The sequence below is a fragment of the Rhododendron vialii genome, chromosome 4a (assembly GCF_030253575.1).
Source record: "Rhododendron vialii isolate Sample 1 chromosome 4a, ASM3025357v1".
Taxonomy (NCBI): domain Eukaryota; kingdom Viridiplantae; phylum Streptophyta; class Magnoliopsida; order Ericales; family Ericaceae; genus Rhododendron; species Rhododendron vialii.
The window spans coordinates 5,753,798-5,778,664 of record NC_080560.1 but is presented as its reverse complement, the minus strand read 5'-3'; the positions used below and the strand labels follow the sequence as shown (position 1 = coordinate 5,778,664).

At 38.5% G+C, this 24,867-nt stretch overlaps 2 protein-coding genes and 1 long non-coding RNA gene across 25 annotated transcripts in view; 1 reads left to right on the top strand and 2 right to left on the bottom strand.

The window, feature by feature from the left end:
* Positions 1 to 24,867, top strand: part of LOC131324648 (F-box/LRR-repeat protein At4g14103-like) — a 28,137-nt gene extending 3,270 nt beyond the window's left edge. Inside the window, exons 2-6 of one of the 12 annotated variants that reach the window (XM_058356692.1) lie at positions 13,258 to 13,266; positions 21,900 to 21,984; positions 22,547 to 23,519; positions 23,653 to 23,808; positions 24,173 to 24,867. In XM_058356692.1, the coding sequence (XP_058212675.1) occupies positions 22,554 to 23,519; positions 23,653 to 23,808; positions 24,173 to 24,475 (1,425 nt within the window). In that variant the 5' untranslated portion in view covers positions 13,258 to 13,266; positions 21,900 to 21,984; positions 22,547 to 22,553 and the 3' untranslated portion in view covers positions 24,476 to 24,867. The other 11 variants (XM_058356698.1, XM_058356693.1, XM_058356696.1 and 8 more) reach the window with 11 other exon arrangements.
* On the bottom strand, positions 310 to 5,190 carry LOC131324650 (lycopene epsilon cyclase, chloroplastic-like). 12 transcript variants are annotated; one of them, XR_009199404.1, is made up of 6 exons: positions 4,787 to 5,190; positions 3,197 to 3,299; positions 2,580 to 2,750; positions 828 to 957; positions 664 to 730; positions 310 to 509 (listed from the first exon to the last, which is right to left on the bottom strand). XR_009199404.1 is itself a non-coding variant. In XM_058356708.1 (4 exons), exons 1-3 carry the CDS (start codon positions 3,607 to 3,609, stop codon positions 2,656 to 2,658), a joined length of 390 nt encoding a protein of 129 aa, XP_058212691.1. In that variant the 5' UTR covers positions 3,610 to 3,921; the 3' UTR covers positions 310 to 509; positions 2,576 to 2,655. The 12 variants fall into 12 exon arrangements, 7 of the variants coding, with proteins under 7 accessions (XP_058212691.1, XP_058212692.1, XP_058212695.1 ...); XR_009199405.1 differs by having other exon boundaries at positions 664 to 722; XM_058356708.1 differs by lacking the exons at positions 664 to 730; positions 828 to 957; positions 4,787 to 5,190 and adding an exon at positions 3,410 to 3,921 and having other exon boundaries at positions 2,576 to 2,742.
* LOC131324651 (uncharacterized) lies at positions 23,412 to 24,283 on the bottom strand. Its single transcript, XR_009199406.1, has 2 exons — positions 24,182 to 24,283; positions 23,412 to 23,814 (listed from the first exon to the last, which is right to left on the bottom strand). It is a non-coding gene; the product is annotated as an uncharacterized LOC131324651 (long non-coding RNA).

Below are 24,867 nucleotides of genomic sequence, written 5' to 3'. Positions count from 1 at the left end.
ATGCCTTCACTCATGTCAAAGCTAAGGTGGCTTTAACACCTCCCACTCCCATGTCAATTTTGACATCTACCTCTGTACATGCCAATTTTCAAAAACTACCTTTGGAAGTTCAAAAACAATTTTGCCGTTTTAGGTTTTCTTATTCTTTTTTTTTTTTACCTTTTAAGTTTGAGTTCTATTATTTTGACATAAGGGCTGGAGAGGGAGAGTTTGATGTCAAATGGAGATGTCAAAATGCCATATAAGCCTTAAAAAAAAATTGACATCTCCTGTTGGAGATGTTCTAACTACTCCAACATCAAGGGTGCATTGGATTTGAAAAATCAAGGATTTTATCTTCCCACAGCAACAGGAAGAAAGCTGTTTTTAAGTTTTAACCTGTGTCATACAAGGAAAAGGAAGAAAGCTACGAAGGCATAAACGGTTTGAACCTACGTCAAGCTCATTCCTCCAGCACTGAGACTTCTAATCTTTCATCCCAACAGAGGAGCATCGAACTGCAATGAAAACTGAATAAACAGAAGAAATTATCAAAATGCAAAAGTGAGGCAATATAGAAGTAACTGAAAATTATGAACCTGAATAAAACTGAATTTTGACGGGGTTTCAATTTCAACAAAAGCTGAAAGAACAGGCATGGATATCAAAATCCGGAAAAATAACTTGCCAGGAAATAAGTAGACGAATTTCCTCTTCACTTTTCCCATGGATTCTTCATTTTTCTGATTTACTGCATGAAGTGCAGCTCATGTGATTCACAGAAGTGTTTATTTTTTGCTTTTAAGACTCAAATCTTAAATCAGGACACAAGTTTTTAACGGAAATACCCCAATTGGAGTTGTTCCTATGACTGAACAAGGAGTGCAGCATATTAGTTATCAGGAGTCTCGCAACTGCAAACTAATGCTTTATAACGGCATAACTCAAGAACCCAGCTGGCCCAGATCAGCGACAAAACTGATGCCGGCAAAACCCCGTTAGCTATATAGGAAAAAACTGTAGCCTCAGTTGGGTTTCACATTTTACCAGTTTAACCAACAACCAGAGATAGTAAACAGAAATGAAAAATAACCAAATTAAAACAAATTAAGGGAAAATGCTAGGATTGGGAAGTGTCATGAAAAAGCAAGGCGGCACAGGAGGTTTAAGAAACAAGAAAAATCACTCCTCATTATTATCACTGATCATAGCAACCATAATAGTGTCGCACTCTATGTTTATGTCCAGAGTTTGAGTGCACTATAATGTCACGTTCATGTGTGACATTTGCATTATTTCCTTCTATCCATATTGCAGCCACCCGGTCAGCCGATGGGGAGTTGTAAACCCTTTGGTCGAGCTTGACATCAGTCCTTATGTGTATTCTATATGAATCCAATGAACTTTGGTCTAGTCTCCTAAGAAACATGGCATAAGGGTTTGCAGAGAGCATATCCATTAGTGTTCTGACAATGTGTGGGTTAAATGGGGTTCTTTTTCTTTTTGTCCAGCTGGTTTTCCATAATGTCTAACCTATTTTGGAGTTCATTATCAATATCGTAGAAGTATAGTTGGAAGTGACAAGGAAAAGTAGCTGATGGAATCAAAGATGGCAATTCATGGTAAATTTGCCCTTGTGCACGAAATGTGTGAACTCCTCCTGTTAAATTAGCAAGTCCTTTGTCTAGCATGACGCCAAAGGATGTGAAACAGAAGCTGCTATTATAGGCACAGATGTGTTTGCTGAATTCCAAAGCTTCAACAGTTTGAGAAGTGAACAAGTTTCGTAGGCTTGATGGGACAAATGGGCTTGTCAGAACTACTTCTCCATTGTGGCAACAAAAAGTTGGAGGCTCGTTTTGGAACCTTTTAGCCCAACAAAATCGGCAAATTGCCATGCTCCGCAATTCATGCGGTTGGGAAAGATGGACTTGTCGCCTTCGTTGTCCTATGAATGGCATATTCACAAATAAAGGGTAGGGCATTCGTGGAAAGTGATGACCCTTAGAGAGCATAGATTAAATAATCTAGTCTTGGCTTGACACCTAAACAGAGAGGTTATGATTCGAGGATGGTGAATGAGGAACAAATGATTGTGATTGACTTTGGCTGCTACCTACTGAAACATCATACAACATACCTATAATGAGCAGTGAGCACACGCCAAAAAAAAAAAGAAAAAAAAGGAAAAGTTAAAGCTTTAGTTTTTTGAGCTGCGCTAAAGAAACAGTTGGACAAACTTTTGATATCTTGCATAGTTTATAGTTCATCTCAAATGCTATCGAATTGGACCTATTCCATTTGTTTGGATGACATGCTCATGGCTGAAGTTGGTTTCATGAGCATGATGATGTTCTGTGCTACTTCAACCAAGATGCTGATATTTCTTTTTTATTCCAAGCTAAATCAGTGATTTGCACACCAGCTCAAATATTTTTACACAGAATTCTTGAACAGCCTTTTATCTAGCCGTTTGGGCTTGTTTTTATTTTCAAAACATTGTTTCAAAAACAGAAACAGAGCCCATGTTTGCAGAGCTAGCAATAGAAGAGTAAGATCAAAGACCAAAGTTTGGCTTGCATGATTAAGAGAAGACATACCAGAAGCTAAGATTTCAGAGGGCAACAGATTCAATGTGAGTGCAGGAGCTCAAATGAAGGTGCTAATACTTCTTTTTCATTCAAGCCCAGTACAATCATCTGCACTCAAAACGAAATGTATAGATACATCCACCAAACAAAGGTAATGCGAATCACCATACCACTGCAACACTGAATCAAAGATTAGAAAACCAACACACACAATTGGAATAAGTATTTCTTTTGACAACCAGATTTTGGTAATACAGAAAACAAAAAATAAATGATCAGCACAACAGAATACCCTATTAAATGGTAAAACAAAAATCACCCTTGAACTTTTACATTAAGTCCCATTAGATGTGATCTATTTTAGGTGACCGTAAACCATAGATGAATAATACAGACACATCACAATGGTAAAAGCAGATGAGTCTAACAAAAGCAAGCTGTATAAACTAAGAAAAAATGGAACCATCTTATTCCCCCACAACCCCCGTCAGCGCCCCTTTTGGGGAAACTATGTTGCAACTCCAGGCAAAGTCTTGCCGTATTCCATGTCAAATGCTGGAAATAACTATTGATATCTACTAAAAGATTAGGTGTTTAAGCAAAACAGAACATCGTGTTTGTTCTACCTCAACCTCCAAGCCATAAGCTGTTTGGACAGAAAGCCTGGGACCTCCGACCACATATTCCAATAGTTTCCCAGAAGATGCTCCAGAAGCAACAGTGGCAAACCTATAACAAATAGGCTAGAAGCATGAGATAAGGGGTAAGAGTTACAAACAAACTCAATGTCAATATGTTGCGAAACAAAGTGCTTTGTATTAGAAATAACTCCAGGATACCTATAAGGAATACCAAAACATGCTATGAGTCTCTGGCCATTTCTAGTTTCGATTATCCTTTCCACTTTTGAGCTCAGATACGAAACATCTGACTCCATGATTTGTGTTTGGAGGAGTATAATGGGCATTGCGTTTCCTCTTCCTATTTTGCATTTTCTTCTGAATATACTTCCCTTTTTGTGTAGGTGTAAACCTAGCATATCTCATCCTTTGAAGAAAGCGGCGCCGGCTGATTTCATCTTGGCCAAGACAATCCAAACCTTGTGTCTCATCCAATTCTTTATTTTAACAAAACAAAGATGGGAAAAAATCGAACGCCATAAAAGGGAATAGAGAGGTAGTTCACGATTAACGCTTGAAGTGGACAGGTAGCGTAAACTCATAGTTGGTAATGTTTTCGCGATGGTTCGTGGAAAGGTAGAAGTTCCAAACAGTCATCATATGGTTTTTGTAAAATTAGTTGGAAAGGAATAGCTGATATCGCAGCATTTCCATAGTGTGAATTCATAGTCTTTTTTTTTTTTTTTTTTTGTGTACACGTGTGTCATTGACATGATTTCCTGACTTCTGAGTTGGAAGTTTGGTACATGTCATCTGCCTAATGTGAGAGAAATTCAATGGACAGTGTCTTAAACATATGATGCAGAGTGTTTTTTTTAAAGGGGATTTGTTGTCTTCTAAAGACCCGCTTTGTTGTAAACTTTTTTTTCCCATTTCTGATTGCTAGTATACACCGAGGCAGGCCAGAGTCTACCCTTCTTTATAATTGTGATCAAACGACTGAGTCATCTCAATCTAAGCCTCTCTCTTTAAATAATGTGTAATGGGGTACAATACGTAATCCCACTCAATAATTTTTGCACATATACACTGTCCACAAGCATGCCATCTAGGGAGGGCAGTCAGTGGTGATGAAATAAACAGTCATTCAAAACGCGCCTACAAAAACAACTTGTTTATGCACCTATCTTTGTCCCGGTTAGAATAATTTTCTGGAGACATATTCTTCTCTTCGGGTTCTACTGAACGGTATTTTTGTCAAGTGTCTTTACTGTTTAAGTAAAGTCTTAGTGTATCCTTTCACCTTACTTTTTTTAAAGCATCCGAACTTCTATTATTATTGTTTAAGTGCTCTCATATTCGACATCTTCAACTGGTCTTCAAAGGCACATTTTGGCAAACAGTTGGTGTGCGTAATTATGGTCTACAGAATTGGCGTCATTGGCGGACGAAGGGGGAAGGGGAGAGTCTGGTATTCGAAGGGACATTTTTGCCACCAGTTGGTATGCGTATTTATGGTCTACAGAGGTGGACAAAGGGGAAAGGAGAGAGTGTTTGCAATCAAAGACGGGGTGGAAGTTTGAATGCATGACTTACTTGTCTTAGCCTTGTGTTGGGATGCACTTGGGTTCTGTCCGGTACGTTGTTGTTGTTGGAGTCTTGGTTGTTGTTGTTGGAATCTTGGTGGGAGGCTGCCGGAGTAATTAAGCAGGAGAACGGGGTGCCAGAAGGATGGTGCAATTGTTTTTTGGGAGGCCATGGGAGTCGGAGGTGAAGGGGCTTCCAAAAGGAGGATGGATTGGTTTTGGGCTAGGGGAGGCAGTTCTTCTCTTTTTTGTGTGTAGTGTTTCCGTTGGGGTGTTGCACTGTATCGCTTGAAAAGAACTGTTCGTTGGAGTGTTTCACTGTTTCGGTTGGGAAGAGGTGTGGAGTGTGCAGGGATTAATTACAATTGCAAAGGGTATTTGTGGAAATGAAAGAGTAGGAAACACTTTTGTACATTTAAAAGAAGTAATATAGATTGCAATGTTAGAATGCCGGGATGTCCATGTACCCCTTGCTATATGCTAGTTTCCTCGTATTTTGATAACTGTTGCTGAGAATGAGTTCACCAGTCGCGTGAGTTGGTTTCCTAAGGTACTCATCTTCTTGTAATTCCGCTGCAATGGGAATGGTGAAGAAATTTTATCTTCTTCCTTCGAAGCTGATCCAAGATATTGTGCTAAATTTGTGTAAATTTTTTTGTTGAGGAATGCCGTCTTAGAGCAATTTTATTGACAAATTTACAAAAACAATAATATATTTGTTGAGCAATCTGTTAGAAATGCTTCTGTACAGCCACATATCCGAAGGGTCTATTTGTTTTCAAAATTCTCATGCTTACGTTTTACTCTTACTGATGGTTTTATTATCTTGGACCACGAAGTCCCCAGTTGTGCTTCTGGGAAGGGACTATTTGTTTGAATACAGTTTTTTTGATAGCACATGTTCAAACTTGATTCGTTTACGCGGCAATCTATTAATTTCAAAAAAGCTTTAGTCGGGCAAATATCGAGCCAATCTTCGGAAGATTGAATTTTTAGTCTATCATAACATAAACGAGTTGAACAATGATATATTCCAATTTTGTTTTATAAATTTAGCATCTCAGCTCCAAAATCTAATCAAATGTGTTCTACCAAATGTTTAATGAACTGAATAGAAACTAGAATTTGATAAGCTTGGTTCTTAAGCCTGTATCCAAAGAGTCCTAAAATAGAGGATTTAGAGCATCTCCGCCCTTATCTTTTTTTAACCTAAATTTGGATCAAGAAATTAGTCCCTTCGTCCCATAATATCTGTCAAAAATAATGCCATTTTTTCAAAAAAAAATTTTTAATTTTTTTCATAAGTTAAAAGAACTCATCGATATTTTACTTATCCAAAAAAAAAAAAAATTCATTACTAATATTTAGTAAGTTGTCGACTTTTTTTAAACTTTTCATGCAAAAATTGTACTACTATCATTTTTACGTCTCAATTTTGTGGAGCTGACAAACATGGAGGGAGGGTAAGTATTGGAGAACGTCACTTCGTCAGCTACGATCTACTAACGCAAAGAGCGAGCTGAGTTCGAAAATCTTGAGCCCATTCATACTTCCAGAGGTATGGCAGGCAAGGTCCTCCCTCTCTCTCTCTCTCTCTCTCTCTCTCTCTCTCTCTCTCTATATATATATATATATGTAAAAGCCCTAGTTTTGGTTTTTTTTTTGTTTTTTTTACAAAAATGATACTCACATAATAATCCAAACACAACAACTTACACAACCTCTCACATGCATGTGGGCTCCACACATACTACTATGTATGAGCCCCACATATATATGAGAGGTTGTGTAAGTTATTGTGTTTGGATTGTTGTATGAGTAGCATCTTTGTTTTTTTTATACTTTTAGCTTCTTTGTAAAATCTTCGACACGATTTAAGTAAATGAACCCAGCACAGCACGACACGATTAAAAAACGGCACGATACGACACGGAACGATTGAAGTAAATGGGCACGGCACGGCACGACGTGATTGAAAATGACACGGCACGGCATGACACGATTTAAGTAAACGGGCTGACACGGCACGAAATTATGGTTGGCATGAAGCTAAACGTGCCTGGCTGGCACGGCACGGCACGGCCGTTTGACATCCCTAATCTCAATTTTCACGCATCCAAAGCCCTAGTTTCACATGCTTCGAGACAGGAGTCCCTAAAAGTAAAACAAGGCGTGTGATTAGTAAGAAGCTTTTGTAGGGATTTCACCTCCAATTCGTGGGCGTAGAGGTTTCTGTAGACCAGTATCTCTGTATATCAATGGCTTCAAAAAGTCTGAAAGCTCGTAAAAAAGAGCGTATTGCGAAACGAAACGCTATAGCACTCTACTCTCAGAAGAAGAACGACAAGTTCGTGGTTAGTCATCACAGAACTCCGCCGGAAATCAAACGCAGCAATCTCGATAGTGAAATCCGGCCTTGGTCGGACCTTCCACTGGAAATACTAGCGTCGGAGGTTATTCCCCGCCTCTCTTCTTTCGATCGAATCCGTTTCCGGTCGGTTTGTAAGAATTGGGGAAGGCTACTTCCTCCTCCACCAATTCCAATTCATGAGGATGATAATGTTGAAGAACTCCCGTGGCTGCTGAACTACCACTGGAATGATGATGGGTTCTTGCTTGATGAACCCATGGTGTTGGTGTGCAAGTTGTTTGACCCGTCACACCACAAGCAGCCCTATTCTGTGGATCAAGTTATCGGGCAAGATAACCGCGGCCGTTACGTCCCCAAAATCCGCGCTTCAAACCACGGTTGGCTGCTTTTCTCGCGGCAAAAACCCCCTGCGCTGGAGTCTGTCACGTCTTACTTCTTGTTTTCGCCTTTCACCAAGCAAATCATCACTCTCCCTGATTAAACCACGGCATCCAAGCGGACTGCCGAGTCCATGTAGCCGCCTTTTCATCCGATACTTGTTCCCCTGACTGTGTTTTCTTTGTTGTTCGTGATTATGACTATTGCCGCACAATCAGCACCTGTCGTCCTCGTGATATGTCGTGGACCACTCAAGCGTTCGGGGGGCAGCTGTATGGTTTACAAGGCGTGGTGTTTGCCGGTGGATTCCTTTATTGTCTCTTTAACGGTAATGGGGATCTTGCAGCATTTAGTGTTGCTAAGCGCGAATGGAGTATTATTTCTACTAACTCAAATTTGAGGTTTTTACGGGGAAGTTATCACTTGTTTGTATGAAACGGACAGCTCCTTTTTGCCAACTTGGACAATCCCATCTTACGAGGCAATGACAATGGCCAATGTCGCCTGTTCAGGTTTAGTCGCTCTCGAAGGGCCTGGGTTACCGAAACAACCTGCCGGGGAAATCAAGCATTGTTTCTTGGTCGTACCTCCTCATTCTGCGTTTCAGCATCGGGAGAAACAACAAACAAGGTCTATTACCATGCCTTCGATGGGACGTTGAGATTTTATTCCATGGAAGATGGCACAAACCACGCCCTTGAGGGTTCCCCATATGCTGGTTGGGTTGCTGCTAAAGGGCGGAATGAATGGATTCAACCTCCCCAGTTGCGCAAAAACCTAGAATTTGAGGGTTGAAGGGAGCAGCAGGTTCTGAATCAAGTATTTGGAGAAATCATTCCTATATTAACTTGAGGCACATCTGTACCAGGATCCTAATCAAAGCCCTGGACCTGTGTGTTTAATTGTCTATGTTATGCCACTTTTAACTTTATCTTCGTGAATCCTGACTTGAGTTAGTAGGGTTCATGTGGATTCAACTTTATCATCTTTCGGAATTAGTATTTTTGTCGGTTAACCTGTTAGTATCTCTTTCTATTTGTATCTGATATTTGACAAAGGTAAGGGCTTTCACGCTTGGATGTCTTAACGTGAAAATAATTTATCGTGCTGTTACGTTGAATGTCATTGATATCTTTTGCCTTTTTTGTAATTGTTCCGCTTGATATCTAATTGTTTTCTTGTTCGCAGTATCTTTGGCTCACTTTTATGTTACTGTGAAATTATAAATTGTGCTTTTGAGTTTTATGTCATTGATGCCTTTTGCCTTCTTTGTAAGTGATCCACTTGATATCTAATTTCTTTCTTTTTTGCATATTATCTTTGGATATGTTGTTTGTTATCCCTTCTAGTTTCACTGTTTACTTTGATTGAGATTCAACTAAACTATGATTCTTTCAAACCCCACGACTAAACTGCTTTGGTTTTATTTTTGGGTGCCATGAAATCTCGGATAAAGAAACTTGTTTGATTTAAAGTTTTCTTTACTCTCACATAGACTTGTCACTTCGTATCGTTCAGTAATTGTGCCATGGTCACTGTAACCATCGTAACTCTCTATAACCATCGAAAGGAGGGCAGTTTCTTAGGTAGTAGCCTTGTAGGTTATGTGTTTTTTCCATTGGAAATCCTATTCATGTAAGCGAGTAAACAAACAAATACCATAGCATTGGGTCAGTTTGAAGAGAGATGTGATTTTACTCCTGCAGTTAACTGGGAATTCAGGATAGAATTTCTTCGTGTGCTTGTATCGTGGGTTTTCAGAGGATTTACTAGAAGGCAAATGATACTAAAGTCCATAACCATTTAACTGTTTCAAGGGCCTATCCATTTAGGGGAATTAGCTTGGTGAGCCTTTACAGTTTACATTGTCCAATCTTTTATATTGGCTTGATACGATTCTTACTTCGGTCTTTATTAACGGTACAACATATGCTTTTCTCCTTTGCTGAAGAGTACGTTTGGGGCTTCAGGATTCATAAAGCTTCGAGAGTCTAATAGAGGAAAAAGTGGCCTGCCCGATGCATGTAAAATATGGTTCAGCGAGCTCAATGTTCTTTGCGATTTGATATAACTTGGAGTAGAATTACGACTGTGCTACTTGGTAGGTAGATGCATTGGTTAAACCTTCAAACAGATAGGACTTATAGAGCTAAAACATGAATTGTCTTTTCTACCCTTTTTTGGCTATTACTTCAATGCTGGATATTATACTGGTATATAAAAACACACAGGACATGAGGTTGATCTCATTTCCGGACAGTTCCTTTAGGGGAAGGGTGGAAACCCTGAATCTAAGCTTCTTCCATGGACTTATTGATTTATCAGGCAGATGTCAAATGAATGTGCTTCTTTCTCTGTTGTTTATAGAATAGGTTAGATAAATGCTTGGTTCTGTGTTTGATTAGTTGCCTTGGAAGTGGAGATCGCCTATGTTGAGCTGAAAAGATATGCAAAATGGTCTGCAACTTTGTCATCCATTTTCAAAATGCAGAGGCCCGGGATGGGCCGGACATCGTAGTTCAATCTGGTCTGTGGATTGGAGACATTCAGTCTTAACCTCTGGCTTATTCCTGTCCTCAGGATTTGTTCTTCCTTTTTGTTCATCGCAATATAATATTGGTTTCATTTGATTCTTTTAGAGCTTTGATCCTTTCAACGACGATGGTTTCATGTTGGAAAGGGATCCTTCTTGTTTGGTGTCTTTCCTTAAAGTCGTTTGCATCTCGGATTTTGATAAGAAGCCATGGAGTTTCGTAAGGTTTTTGTTTGAAAATGCAACCATTTTGGAAAAGGATGACGTTGCATTGTGACTTAGAAGATAGGAGTATGAAGCAGCAGCAAAAGGTCTGCCATCAATTGAAAAGCTTCCAAGGCTCAAAAAGTTGTGTTAGAGTTGATTTCACGCTAAAATTCGAACGTTGCTGTATTAAAATGGCAGAATTTCTGAGTCGGTGTTGGTATTTGCTCTTGTCCTTGTATTTTGAAAACAATTATCGACCATGTGTGTGCCACCTTACGGCATACATGAGTTGGTTTCCTACTTCATGAGGTACTCGTCTTGAAAATTTTCTGCAATGAGACAATTTCAAATTGTTTGTTGATGACTGCTGAGGCTTTTAGAGTGATTTTTCAGCCGATATGCTAAAACAAGATTTTTAGAGCAATGTGTCACAAGTAGTGCATTAACGCCTAGTGGGTGGTGTAGTTCTTGAATTTGTTCGAATGGAAACAATTATGTTCTTTCAAACCGCCGCAAAAGGTAATTATACACGCCGTTTATTAACGGCATTAGTAAACCGCCGATAAAAGTAACTATTATCGGCGGTAATATAAAACCGCCGGTAAAAGTAACTATTAACAGCGGTAAGAAAAACTGCCGGTAATAATACATTATAATATAAATATTATTATTTTTCTAACAAAACACATAATTTTATGTAGCTTAGTGGGTAAGTGCTCGGGTATTAATCAATGGGTCGCGGGTTCGAATCTTGGCAATGTCATTTTTTTCCCGAAACTATTAGCGGCGGTACCAAAACCGCCGTTAATAGTCCGAAACCTTTACCGGCGGTAATTTACCGCCGTTTTTATATTCCCAACAATTGTTTTGCCGACGGAACTTTTACCGGCGGTAATTTATTTTTATCGGCGGTAATGTACTTTTACCGACGATTTTGAGACTATTACCGGCGGTTTTTAATGCCGCTAAAAGAAAATTTTGGCGCAGTGAATCCAAGATTTGGATGATAAAATGGGGGGAAAGAAAAAGGACAGATGGAGGATCTGATTGATTGGCATATTGTGATAAGTTTATTTTCTTGCATACAATGAGGTTCAAACAATTGAGTAATTTATTTTCTTGGTTTGAAAACACAATGAGGTTCAAACAAATTGCACACTTAACTTTTTTATCGGACGACTTGATTTCAAACGAGATTTAATCGATTCTGTCACGAGTAAATTTAGAGAACTTTGATTTTTTTATCTATGCTAAACAAACTAATAGCTCATTCAAGCTTGATTTTGTTTTTATAACTCAAGTGTTTGGGCTCGTTTATGATGTTTTCGAATGGCACCCACGATGTTTCTTGTTGTTCGTCCACTAACGAGATTCCAATTAACAATGAACCAAAGTCTATTACTCCTTCCGTTCCCGAAAAAAAAAAAAAGAGTCCACGTCCACCATGAAAATCGTGCCATTTTTCAAATCGAAAAATCAATTACTTCCATGTACAATTTTTTTGAATTTTTTCGCACCGTATTAAAGTACTAATTGAGATCTTTAATACAGTGCGAAAAAATTCAAAAAATTATGTACGAAAGTAGTTGATTGTTTTATTTGAAAAATGGTAAGAGAGAGAGAGAGTGACTCTTTTTTTGGAACGGAGGGAGTATGAATTTGGCCCATAAGTAGAGTCAGCCATGAGCTAAAACTCGATGTGAAATCCCTTTGAGCCCCCAAATTTTACAAAAGTATTTTTTTTTTAGTGAAAAGAGCAAGAAATGCATATATACAAGCCAACAATTAGATAATTGTGAGATTTAAAAAAACAAGGGATACAATAAGATACTTTTTTTTTTCTTTGAAAACATCACAGATACAATAAGATACTCTCTCCGTCCCAAAATGATTGTCCGGTCCGCAAAATGGAGTGATAAAAATAATGCAATTTTTTCAAGAAAAAATTTAAACTTTTTTCACAAATTAAAAATACCCATTGATATCTAGTAAGTTGTTAAAAAACTTTTGATTTTTTCTTGCAAAAATTGTACTGTACTATTATTTTTAACACCCCGTTTTGCGGACCGGACAAACATTTTGGGACGGAGGGAGTATATTTATAAGAGCATCCCAATTGTAATAAGCAAATAGGTGTGGATAAGCAAATTTAATAACAATTCTCAAAAAACACCCCACATTGTAATAAGCAAAGTTACAAGTTTTTTTAGCAAATAATCAAATTCCACCCATTCGTTAACCAAACTTAACAACTTTTACCAGTAACCAAACTCAATAATTCAAAAACACCCGACATTAGAATCATCTCATCGAGACAAATAATTTAGTGTGGTCTGGTGCGTGATTGAAACTCGTTTGCGATCAGACAAATATGCATTGTGTATTGTGGGGTTTTTTTTGGTTAGAGATGCAAAAATAACCAATGTGAAAGTAAAGGTTATTAAGTTTGATTGTGAACTAAATGAATAATCAAATGCTGACGTGGTACATTTTGATTATTGGTTTTGATTATTACCATTGCGGATGCTCTAATGTGCCGTTCCGCTTTCTTTTTAAACCTTCTTTTTAAAAAAAGAAGGTAATTTTAATTTCAAATATAATGAAAATGAAAAATAATTTTCCAATTTTTTTTATACCGTTTAAAAGATCTCAATGAAATCTATCAAACAATATCCATATTGGTAGAAATTTTTTACATAAACACATAATTTTTGAGCTTGATATTACCTTCTTCTTCTTTTTTTTGAAAATGTCACTTCATTTCATCAGCCGAAGGGAAAGATTTCATCACAAATACGAGGAGAGAACCAAAACTACCAAATCGAGACACGAGTTACTGCTTTTCAAAAAATTCCTTTTCGAAGAAACTGGATCGAGCCTAAATAGTGCACCAAAAAATCCGTGCATAACAAGATATAAGGCCCAATTTAGAACTCACTAGGGCCCAAACTAGCAGAGAGAGGACCTTCCATCTCTCTCTCTCTCTGCCGATTCGAGCGTTGGGGAACCCTAAAAATTCGATCTTTGGGAGCTCAGAAAGACGAGCTTCGATTTAACAACTCTCTCCGTTTCTAGGGTTTCAAAGGTAAGATTTTCCATTCGCTTATTGTTTAGTAGGATCGTCTTAGCCACTGATAGTAGACAATAACCTAGATTTTCTTTGAAATTCCATGTAGGCGTAAATAGGTGAATTTTGATGGTCGTGCTGTCAATTAAGCTCCGGATTGATTTGTTCAGTTTGGTGATTTGAGGCCTTTCATGCCCATGCTTTCTCTCTTTGGTTGAATCGGTGTGTATATATAGCGTATGTTTTCTTGGGTAAAGAGTAACTTCTTCAAGCAAGCCATTTTGCATATCAATTTTCATGTATAAATACTATTAAATGTTAATCATCAGTATCTGTAAGTTATTTCTATGGTCATGCTCATTTGTACCATTTACTTGCTACACGTTGTACGGTTGTACCTGTATTTTGATAAAACAAGAAAAATCTTCTGATCTTTGTATTTTTCCTCGGAACAATCTAAGCTTCCAGGCATCCCAATGCTTATTAGTTCATGCTGGAGTGTGCTAAGCTTGAGGTGTATTAACATGTGTGCTAGACAGATTTGAGACTACTGATGTCTCTAGCACTGATACATAGAGTTGCCGGGTAGTACTATTGTGATTTTGTCGGCTTGAATGGTTCTATGAGTCTTTCTTAATTCCTTTTTACGTGGAAAAAATAAATAAAGTAGAAGGCCTAATCTGTTATTTCTTTCATCGCCCCAAACATATTAATATTGGCACTGATGATACATAAATGTATGTATTTTGGTGTTCAAACAACCGTTCAGAGTTCCTAGAGCTCCTTGTGAGAGCAACTCTAACCCTTGTCTCTAAAATAGAGATCCAAAAAATAATTTTTTTTTATCAGAAAGTGATTATGGAGAGTGAGATTATTCATTGTAACTCCAACCATACTTCTCTATATCCATTTTTATATTTCAGAAATTCACTGATCTCTCAGTTAATTTTTCATTCACTTTTTCTCTAAAATATAACTACTCGTCTTTCGCATTTAATTTGACAGAAGTCTAAATATTTATTTCTAAGACTTTTAACTTAACATGTTCAATATTGAACTGTTTGAAAGGCATAGTCAATATCTTGTCGATGATATAAACTTTATAGAGAAATAAATTTATGGAGTAGAAGTTATACTTATTATCCAAATATATATACAGCAAAAAGTACAACGGACATGAATGGTAGGGAGTATTAGAATTTTATATAAAAAGAAAAACGAGGGTAAATTTAGAGACCAAATATTCCCTCAATACTGAGATTTGGAGTATTGGAGCATCTCCCTCTAAAGTACAAAAAGTTAAAAAAAAAGGAGTAGATTACAAAATCTCCCTTCAATATAGAAATTTAAAGAATTATAGAGCTTGGTCGGAGACGGGAGATGCTCTAAGGCTTGTTGAAAAACTCATTGTAGTATCTTAACACGAAACCGGGGGGGAGGGGGCATGCGTGTTCTGCACAATCTGAACTGTCTGTTAGGTCATCATGTGTGTTGTGCACAATTTGAGCTGTCTGTTCGGTTATCCGACGCTCGGGAGCCAAAACGAACATGCCTGCTACCTACTGTACTGGACCCAGGCATTCTACAAAGGTAGAATCAGAACCAAGTACCACTGCATTGCACTTGAAGAGTTGAAAGGGATCCGGGGACTTTATGATCGGAGAAAGGGAAGGGATGTGGTTGGTTTGTCACTGGGTCGGTGGGGTAACCCAACTGTCCAGATCCGAACCGTCGTTCATTGTCGAGATCGGAACGATGTCGTTCATTGCCGATATGAGATCCGAATTATTGAATGACCGAACTGACACGGTGCACAACACACAAATTGTGCACAAGTGAACCAGGGTTCCCCAATTCTCTTTAGACACTTGTGGAACCCACTTTTATCATTAATAAACACATTAATAACAAACTTTTTAACACAGAAATACAGAGAGGCATGAGCGAGCTGAGTTCTCTCCCAAATAGCCGAGTTCGGAAGAATTGAGACCCTGAAAAACCCAGGCTTAAACACTCCTCTGAATATCTGGAGCCAATTCTTTACTTTCACATAGGCGAACCAGGTAAGGCCCCCACCCTCTTCCCCCCCCCCCCCCCCCCTCTCTCTAGCTTCGTATGCTTCTGCTTTGGTTATTCTTAGGTTAATCTTAGTTACTCAGAAATAGGTTTAGATGTTCCATTCTCTGTGGGAGCATTGCCACTGATTCAGAAGTCCCACATATGAATCTATGATGCTGTTTTGTTTTGTTTTTGCGTAACTAATATCTGTAACACGACAGATTTTGTATCTGTTCTATGAAGCAGAAACCTAACCCACATTCGATGTCAAATCCGTAATTAACACTATTACATCTGTTTTTGAGATTCTCTTACACGCATATGATGAAGGCTTGGCATCTTTCTTGTCTGCTGGAAGATAGAGATCTAAATTGACTCTATTTGGGCGTAATCGTTGTACGCAGTTCCCCTTTAACACCAACGGTTGATAGGAACCGAACTGTCTCACGACATTCTAAACCCAACTCACGTACAACTTGAATCGGCGAACAACCGAACCCTTGGGACCTTCTTCAACCCCAGGATGTGATGAGTCGACATCGAGGTGCCAAACGACTCCGTCGATAAGAGCTCGTGGGAGTCATCAGTCTGTTATCACCGGCGTACCTTTGATCCGTTGAGCAAGAGCCCTTCCACACGGGACTCCCAGATCACTATGGCCGACTTTCGTCTCCGTTCGACCAGTCGGTCTCACAGTCAGGCAGGCTTATACCATTACGTATACCAAAGCTCCTTTCTTTCTCTTCCGATCCGATCTCAAACTCCAACTTTTTAGTTTAAGACTTTTTGCCCTTCACTTCTGAAAGCCCGCCTCCATTAGCTAACATAGAAATTTATTCCTGTTGGACGGGCTTCAAGGACCAGACTTCCTATACTAGATGGGATAGACGAATACAACCCGAAGATCGAAGAGCACTGTGTTATGTTTGCTTGCATCAGTTGATTCATTTCTTCCTTTCCTTCCTGCATGGGGTTCAACGTGACGTAGACCTTCTTCTGCTTTTCCCCAACAACATATCCACATTCTTTATAGTTATGTTAATCTATCCAAATAGAGCATATGACAAGTGTATTTGTCTTTTCAAGTTAAAATTTTGGACTGGCGAAGGTTTATTTTGGTCTCTGCATTTCTAATGTCCATTGATTAAAAGCGTATATCACTAGAAGGGTTTCAATGGGGCCCCTCCATCTAAATAGGTTGTAAGTTGAAACTTTAACTAAAAAGAACCATGAGAAAGTAAATCTTTAGCAAAGTTTTATGAGATCCTATTTTTATCTAGCTCAAAACCTGCATGGAACAATCAATATAACAGCAGGAAAATGAATTTGTGTGTGTGTGTATATATATATAGAGGAATTTTCAAGTGAGTGATCCCTCTCATTTTATTAAAATGAGGGACTTTCATTTCCCGATCAAATTTTGAAAATCCGAACCGTTCAATGTGTGCAGAACGTAATTTTAAGGGTCCCCGCGAGAAATCAGCAAAAAAAATGACCGGGAAGGGCGTCATCCGAGCAGTTTTTTTTTGAACCGTTCAATGAAAATTGCTCGGATGAAGCCCTTCCCGGTCATTTTTTTTGCTGATTTCTCACAGGGACCCTTAAAATCACGTTTTGATAACTTTGAGCGGCTCGGATCATCGAAATTCAATCGGAAAGGGGAGTCCCGCATTTTAATAAAATGAGGAATCCCTCACCGGAACCTAACTCATTATATATATATATATATATATATATATTGATTTTGTCTTAACTTTTGTATGAGGAAGTTCTTTCACGGAAAATCTTCTTTTTTGTTGGTACACTAGTATTGGCCCCACTAGCGCAAAATTTATAGATCCGTCCCTAATTTTCGATATTCACAAGTTTCATTTGCTATTTGTAATGAGTGCTATAGATAGTCTATCACATGAAGTCATTCTTGACATTAACAACCCTATGTTCTTGTAATTAGGTGGTGACTGAAAGAGAAAAAAGAAAAATGGATGATGTCGTTCTGCTACCTTCTTCCAAACATCAGAAGTTGTCCAAAGATGTGACTTATGGTGAGGGAATGGATGTAATCAGCACCTTGTCGAACAATGTTCTCCGTCACATTCTCTCCTTCCTTTCAACCGAAGACTCCATACGAACTTCTATATTATCAAGAAGATGGCAATATTTATGGACCTCCATTTCGGACATCAATTTGGATGATATTTCTTGGTCGAAGGATATTGACAAAATTAAAGATCAGTGTCCAATGTGTCATAGGTTCTCAGATTTCGTGGATAGAGTTCTCCTTCTTCATGATGCTTCAGATATTAGAAGACTTCATCTTTACATTCTTGACCCTGTGAATCCTGGTCGTCTTAATTCATGGATCTCTGCTGCTATAAGGCACAATGTTCAAGAACTTGATCTTGACTTGCCTGTGAGAACGTGCTTTCTGTTGCCTTGTTGCCTTTTTACTTGTGAATCGCTACTTTTGTTGAAGTTATCTATGGACTGCGTTTTGAAAGCCCCTAGTTTTATTCACTTCTCGAGCCTCAAGACCTTGGTGTTTAACTTACTTACATTTTCTGATGATGACTCAATGCAACATGTATTTTCTAGTTGTCCAGTGCTTCAAGAGTTGGCCTTAACAAATTGTGGATGGAAGAATATAAAGACTCTCACCATTTCTGTTCCAACACTAAAGAGATTGACTATTGAAGATGATTCAACTGGTGTACTCAGTTGTGTAGTCAAAATTCATGCTCCAAATCTCATCTACCTGAAGTTCACTAGTAATCTGCAAGTTCACTTTCATTTATGTGGCATATCTTCCTTAGTCAATGCATCTGTTGACCTTCCACATCGAGATCTGTCGCAGCAACACGTTTCTCGTGCGATAGGAGTGCTTACTGGGATTTGCAATGTTAAATGTTTGACAGTATCAGCTGATACGCTTCTAGTATGTCTGCTTCTCTTGTTTTACAATATTGCTGTAAGAAAAACAAGAGTTTAGGCAGTTGAAACTATATTGTTTTTTTACCCACGCTTAAACTAAACAACTAGAAACGAGCCCTCACAATATTGACTGGTTTATTCTTTGGGTTTTTTTTTTTTGTGTGTGGTGCCAAGTCTATCTCTGATGCGGAAAATATCATGGGTCGTCTTCCTACATTTCCCAATATGACCAATTTGGAGCTGAATGCAGAATTTTGTAGTGACTTGACTGGTGGTCTGATCAACTTGCTTGAAAAATCACCTAAGCTTGAGTTTCTTGACTTTGATAAGGTATATCTCCAATCTATTTCCTTGCCAAGGTACTATTTTGTCTATTTGTTTGATATCCAAAGGCATTTACTAAATTGTTTTGATTGGAGTTTCAAATTTGTTTTTTTTGTTGTTTAGGGCTTCGACTTAGATTATATCCATGACCATGAGGTTTGTTTGATGTTGGAAAGAGTTCCTTCCTGTTGTTGCTTTAAACGGTTTAGCCTTTCTTGCTTCGAAGGGAAGCCGCCAGAGATGCATTTTCTAAGACTTTTGTTGAAGAATGCAACTGTGTTGGAGAAGATGACGTTGTACTGCGAGCCTATATTATCTGAAGATTCGGAAAAGGAAGAGGAGGTCAACAATCAGTTAAGGGGATTTCCAAGAAGATCTGAAAGCTGTGTTATTGAGTTGCTTTGAAACCTTTGGTCAACTTTCTTGGAAGCTCAGTGTCTTATCGTTGATCGTTTCAAGATATCTAGTGGTTACTTGTCTATTTGAAGCTCATTTCAAAACACTTGGCAAAGTTTCTCAGGAGTATGTTGCAAAACACACAAGGCTTGTGCCCTTTTGAACTGTTTTAGGAGCTCTGATTTGCAGAGGATCATGGGATGTCGTCCAGATCAGTTTTATCGAAACGGTCTTGTATTTTGTGATGGGGCAATGTTAGTTGTGATTTGTGTATTAGGAATGACATCGAACTTTTCCTTTTCATGGACAGATTTTTGCGAAAAGACTTAATGGGCCTCGCAAAATATCCACTAGCCCTTCTGTTCAAAATTGTCCCGGAGTATTTCCTCTACTTATAAGTTCTGCTGCTCAGTCGACGGGTAGATGAAGGTCCCACACCTCCCTTCCAACTAGGATGGGACATAAAACGTCTTCAGGTCTTGCACAACCGATAATTCCAGTTTTTGCGATGGATTTTGTGAGCCCATCAGGATTCAAACCTAAGTAGAAAAACTTCCAACAGAGTTACATTCTGTCTTGTAACTTGTAAGCATAGCTATCACATCCATAACAGGGTCGAGTTGATCGGGTTGTTTGAGATTTCAGCCCAAGTCCAACCCAATTTCAACACAGGCTTTTGGCCACTACCGGAACTTGGGCTCAAATTTATTATTCAAGAGCCCTAAAATTCGTTGGACTTCGGTTCGGGTTTACGCGACCCAAGTTGCCTCCTAGTCATGCCCTGGCCCCTAAGTCACATGCTCTGATACACGTGCGTGAGCGGGAAAATCTAAAACTGATTTGGGTGCCAACAAGCAAAGCCAAGTCCATTTTCTGGTGGGTCTGGATTAAAAAGTATGGAGTGATTTTTTTTTTTGTCTTTATTTAAACTTTTTTTGCATTTGTTAGTTTTACGTCAAATTTTTGGGATTTTTGAGTTCGTCTCGAAGAGAGGAACCGAAAAAGTAAAAAAAATTCGATCAAAATCCATAATTTTTTAAAAGACAAAAATAGGTCAAAAAGAGCTTTTTGAATTCTTTTTTTATCTTTTTCAAAAAAATTATGGGCTCTGATAAAAAAAAATTATACTTTTTCGGTTCCTCTCGTCGAGACGAATCAATAAGTCACAAAAGTTTGACGCAAAACTAACAAATGCAAAAAAAAATTGAATAAAGACAAAAAAAGTCACTCCCTACTTTGTAATCCAAAACTACCCGATTCATTTACTAAACGAGTCGAACTTTTTTCAAGTTGAATTGAGCTTTAGAGTATTGAGTTCAACTCATTCTGCTACACAAGGCTAAAACTTGAGCTTGAACTCGGCACAATTATTAAGCGAGTCAAACCAAGCCGAACCCTTAATGAGCCAAACTTCGAGCTGCATGTGAGGAGCTCGGTTCATTTGCTACTTCATGAGGTACTCGTCTTGAAAATTTTCTGCAATGAGGGATGACAAAGAAACTGATTGTTGCGGTTTGCGTGGCTCCCACCGTGGTCGTTGTTGGACGGCCCAGTACTCGCCTAACGGCAAGGGTAGCATCCTCGGTAGTTTTTGCATGTCTGGGTTCCGGGTTGGCATCTTCGGAGGGGCAGCCAATGGTGGCTGACTAGCGGTGATGGGTTTACTGTCTGTTTCGAAAGGCAACAGTGTTTTAGGGTTAGGTTTTGGGTTTTATCTGGACTGGGCTTCATTGTAAGATTTGGACTTTTAGGCCTTTTGGTTGTTTGAGCTTTATTTGTTTTTATCTGGGCACTGTAGGCCTTCCGGGGTGTATTTGGACTTTGTCCCGCTAGATGTTTTTCGGGCGCAATGTGTAGGCCTTTGCCCTCGTTATCCAACCTTGGTTAGATTCCATTTCCCCTTCCCCTTACTTGATGTATCCTAATCAAGTTCCTCAACAAATATTACTTTTACCGATAAAAAAAGAAAAGAAAAAAGAAACGGATAAAATTCCAAATTGTTTGTTGATGACTGCAGAAGCAAGCTTTCGGAGTAATTTCTCTGCCAGTATGCTAAAAACAGGATTTTTAAAGCAATGTGTTACAAATAATGCATTAAGGCCTAGCGGGTGGTGTAGTTCTTGAATTTGTTCAAATGAAAACAATTATTATGTTCTTTCAAAACAAAATTCAAGATATGGGAGATCACCAACTTTTATTTGCGAATTGCCAAAACATAACGCTGATATTGAATCCAAGATTTGGATAATAAAATGGGAAAAAAATAGGATAGTTAGAGGATCTCATTGATTGGCATATTGAGATAAGTTAAATTTCTTGCATACAAAAGTTTTAGGCTGATAATAAGCCGGATCAATCGAGTATAATATATTTGGTTGGTTTGAGAACACAATAAGATTCAAACAAATTTTCACATTTAAACTATTTTATAGGTCTGACTTGATTTCTAACGAGATTCAGTCAATTTGGTCACGAGTAAATTTAGATAAATTTGAATTTTTTTTTCTTTCATAAGCTGAACAAAGTAGTAGCTTATTCAAATTTGAAATGAATTTTTCTTGATAACTCAAGTGTTTGGGCCAATTTATGACGTTCTCGAATGTCACCTATGATGTTTCTTGATGTTTGTCCAATAGCAGGGATCACAGTTAACCAGTACGAATTTGGCTCAGAAGTAAGATCGATTTTAAGCTAAAACTCAAAGTGCGGCACCTTAAATCTCAAAATTTTCACAAGTGGGCCCTTCTAGTATTGGGAATCTTGGGTACCATTTATTAGTCCACCGAAAAATTCGTGCGTAAACTAGTAGAGAGTGGACCTTCCTTCTCTCTCTCTCTCTCTCTCCCGATTCGAGCGCTTAGGGAACCCTAAAAATCTGTTCTTTCGGAGCTCAGAAAGACGAGCTTCGAATTAACAACTCTCACCGTTTCTGGGGTTTCAAAGGTAAGATTTTCCATTCCCTTATTCTTTAGCAGGATCGTCTTAGCCACTGATAATAGTAGACGATAACATAGATTGTTTTTTTGAAATTCCTTTTCTACGGTGAATTTTGATGGACGTGCTTTCAATTAAGCTCCGGATAGATTTCTTCAGTTTGATTATTTTATGTCTTTCATGTCCCTGCTCTCTCACTTAGGTTGAATCAGTGTGTATATATAGCTGTATATATAACGCCGAGTGTTTGTATGTTTTTTTTGTGTGAAGAGTAACTTCTTCAAGCAAGCCATTTTGCATATCAATTTTCATGTATAAATACTATTAAATGTTAATCATCAGTATCTCTGTAAGTTATTTCTATGGTTGTCAATCGTACCATTTACTTGCTACACATTGTACCTGTATTTACAAAATCTTCTGATCGTGGTATTTTTCCTCAGAACAGTCTAAGCTTCCATTTATTTCACTAGTTTGATCTGCTATCTGTTATGAATCCTGTAAATTTTCCTGTCTCGTTGGATCATGTCTCTTGATCAATGACTTTTAGATCCGTAATCCCTTTCTTTAGGCGGCAAATGGGAGACAGAAAGCGACAGAGGGATGATAGTGTTCATCCACACTCTTCTGAAAACATAGAGCTTTCACAAGAACAAAATGTCAGTGAGGGCAATGATATAATCAGCAGCTTGCCTGGAAATGTTCTCCATCATATCCTCTCCTTCCTCTCTACCAAAGATGCCATAAGAACTTCCATATTATCTACTAAATGGGAATATTTGTGGACCTCTATTTCTGACATTGATTTGACTGACAATACATTTCCTCGGACTGGCAAAAAGGAAGATAGGAGTCTCTTGGATTTTGTAGACAGAGTTTTTCATTGTCACGATGCGTCAGATATTAAAAGTCTTACTGTAAAATCGTCGGAGCTTGTGAATTCTTCTCGTGTTAATTCATGGATCTCTGCTTCGATGAGGCACAACATTGAAGAGCTTAATCTGTCTCTAAATTGGAAAGCACGGCCTGTATTGCCTTGCCACCTTTTCACTTGCCAATCTCTAGTGACATTGAAATTATTTATGAAGTGGTCTTTGAAAGTTCCAAGTCTGACTCACTTCTCAAACCTTAAGACCTTGGAACTTTCATATGTTACATTTTCAGATGATAACTCCACACAACATCTTTTCTCTAGTTGCCCAGTGCTGCAGGAGTTGGCTTTGGTGAAATGTGGATGGAAGAATCTAAAGACTATAATGATTTGTATTCCCACACTGAGAAGATTGACTATTGAGAATGCAGCTATGTGGACTCCGGATTTCTTCAGTTGTGTGACCAAAATTTATGCTGCAAATCTTATTCATCTCCGTTGCATTAGTTCCCCGGTAGTTGACTTCCGTCTATATGACCTATCTTTGTTAGTTGATGCATCTATTGGTTTTCATGACAATTATTCTGCAGTAGACGTAACCCCTCAAGTGCTCGGGTTACTTTCTGGGGTTGTCAATGTTAAGAGATTGTTGATTACAATTGATATACTCGAGGTATGCTAGCTTATTTAATTTGCATTGTCTATATGAAAAGCTGGAGTTGTTAACTGTACCTTGATTATGTTCGTGGCTCGCCCAGAAATTAGACCTTCACTGTACTAATTTGTTGGGTTTTTTTTGTGCCAAGTGCCTCTCGCTGGTTGAAAATCTCTTGGACCGTCTTCCTACATTTTACAACATGATCCATTTGGAGCTGAATTTCGAATTTTATGGTCTTTTATTTGGAGTTCTCATGGTCCTACTGGAAAAAACACCGAAGCTAGAGTTTCTTAATTTTGAGAAGGTACGTCTCTGGAGGAATTGGTTTGTCTCCGGTCCACTTGGTAGATTGAACCTTGTTGTCCGAACCCGTGGGACCCCCCAAAGGTTTCTTTTTCATCATCTGCATTTATGGGGGGGAAAAAACTCAGTTTGATCCTGTAATGACAGCCACGTGATTTTATTAGTCACATTTGCCTGAGAAAAATTTGAAGGCCGAACACCAAAAGCATATTTGTCATCCACTTTTTCAACGTGGACAACCCAACCCAATCCGATCCATGGACTGGAGGCAATTCATTCTTATCTTCTACCTTATCCCTGTCCTCATGAGGTTTTTTTGGATACTCGTTGACACTGATTATACTGGTTTCATCTAATTCTTTTAGGGCTTCGACCACCGTGACAACATGGAGGATTATACATTGGGAAGAGTACCATCTTGTTTCACATCTTCCCTCAAAACTGTTCGTATTGCATATTTTACTGAGGATCCTGATCCTGAAGAGATGTGGTTTATAAGGTTTTTGTTAAAAAATGCGACAGTTTTGGAAAGGTTGGTGTTGCATTGTTACTCAGCAGATCAAGAAAAGCACAGCGGTCGATTGAACAAGCTTCCTAGAGGCTCAAAAAGTTGTGTTATTGAGTTACTCCCCTTCCGTTCTCCATTCCTAAATGGTAATCCACCATGAAAATACGTGCGAACCGAAATATAAGATGCTTCCGTACTAATGTAGTGAACTTGAGTTTTAGAGACCGTTTAATTGCTTGCAGAATAGCTAAAAGCTCTGTTTAGAGTTGTAGAACAACATTGCTTCTTGTTGGACCACGGAACCATGTGAAAGGCTGATAGTGAAACCCAAACCACTCCAAGTGCTTCCATCCTCCCAGGCCCCGTCGACGTGGAGGTTTACCATACGATGGGAGAAAGCAAGCTTCTAAGTCTCGGACTTTGATCACTCGGCCAACCCCTTAAGATTGATTTGAAGCCTTAGAGCTTCGAAAAATGTTTAAATTCAATTTCTTAATGAACTGAATATGTATCCAAACTTCAATCTTCAATAGTTAGAACCTTTTATCAACA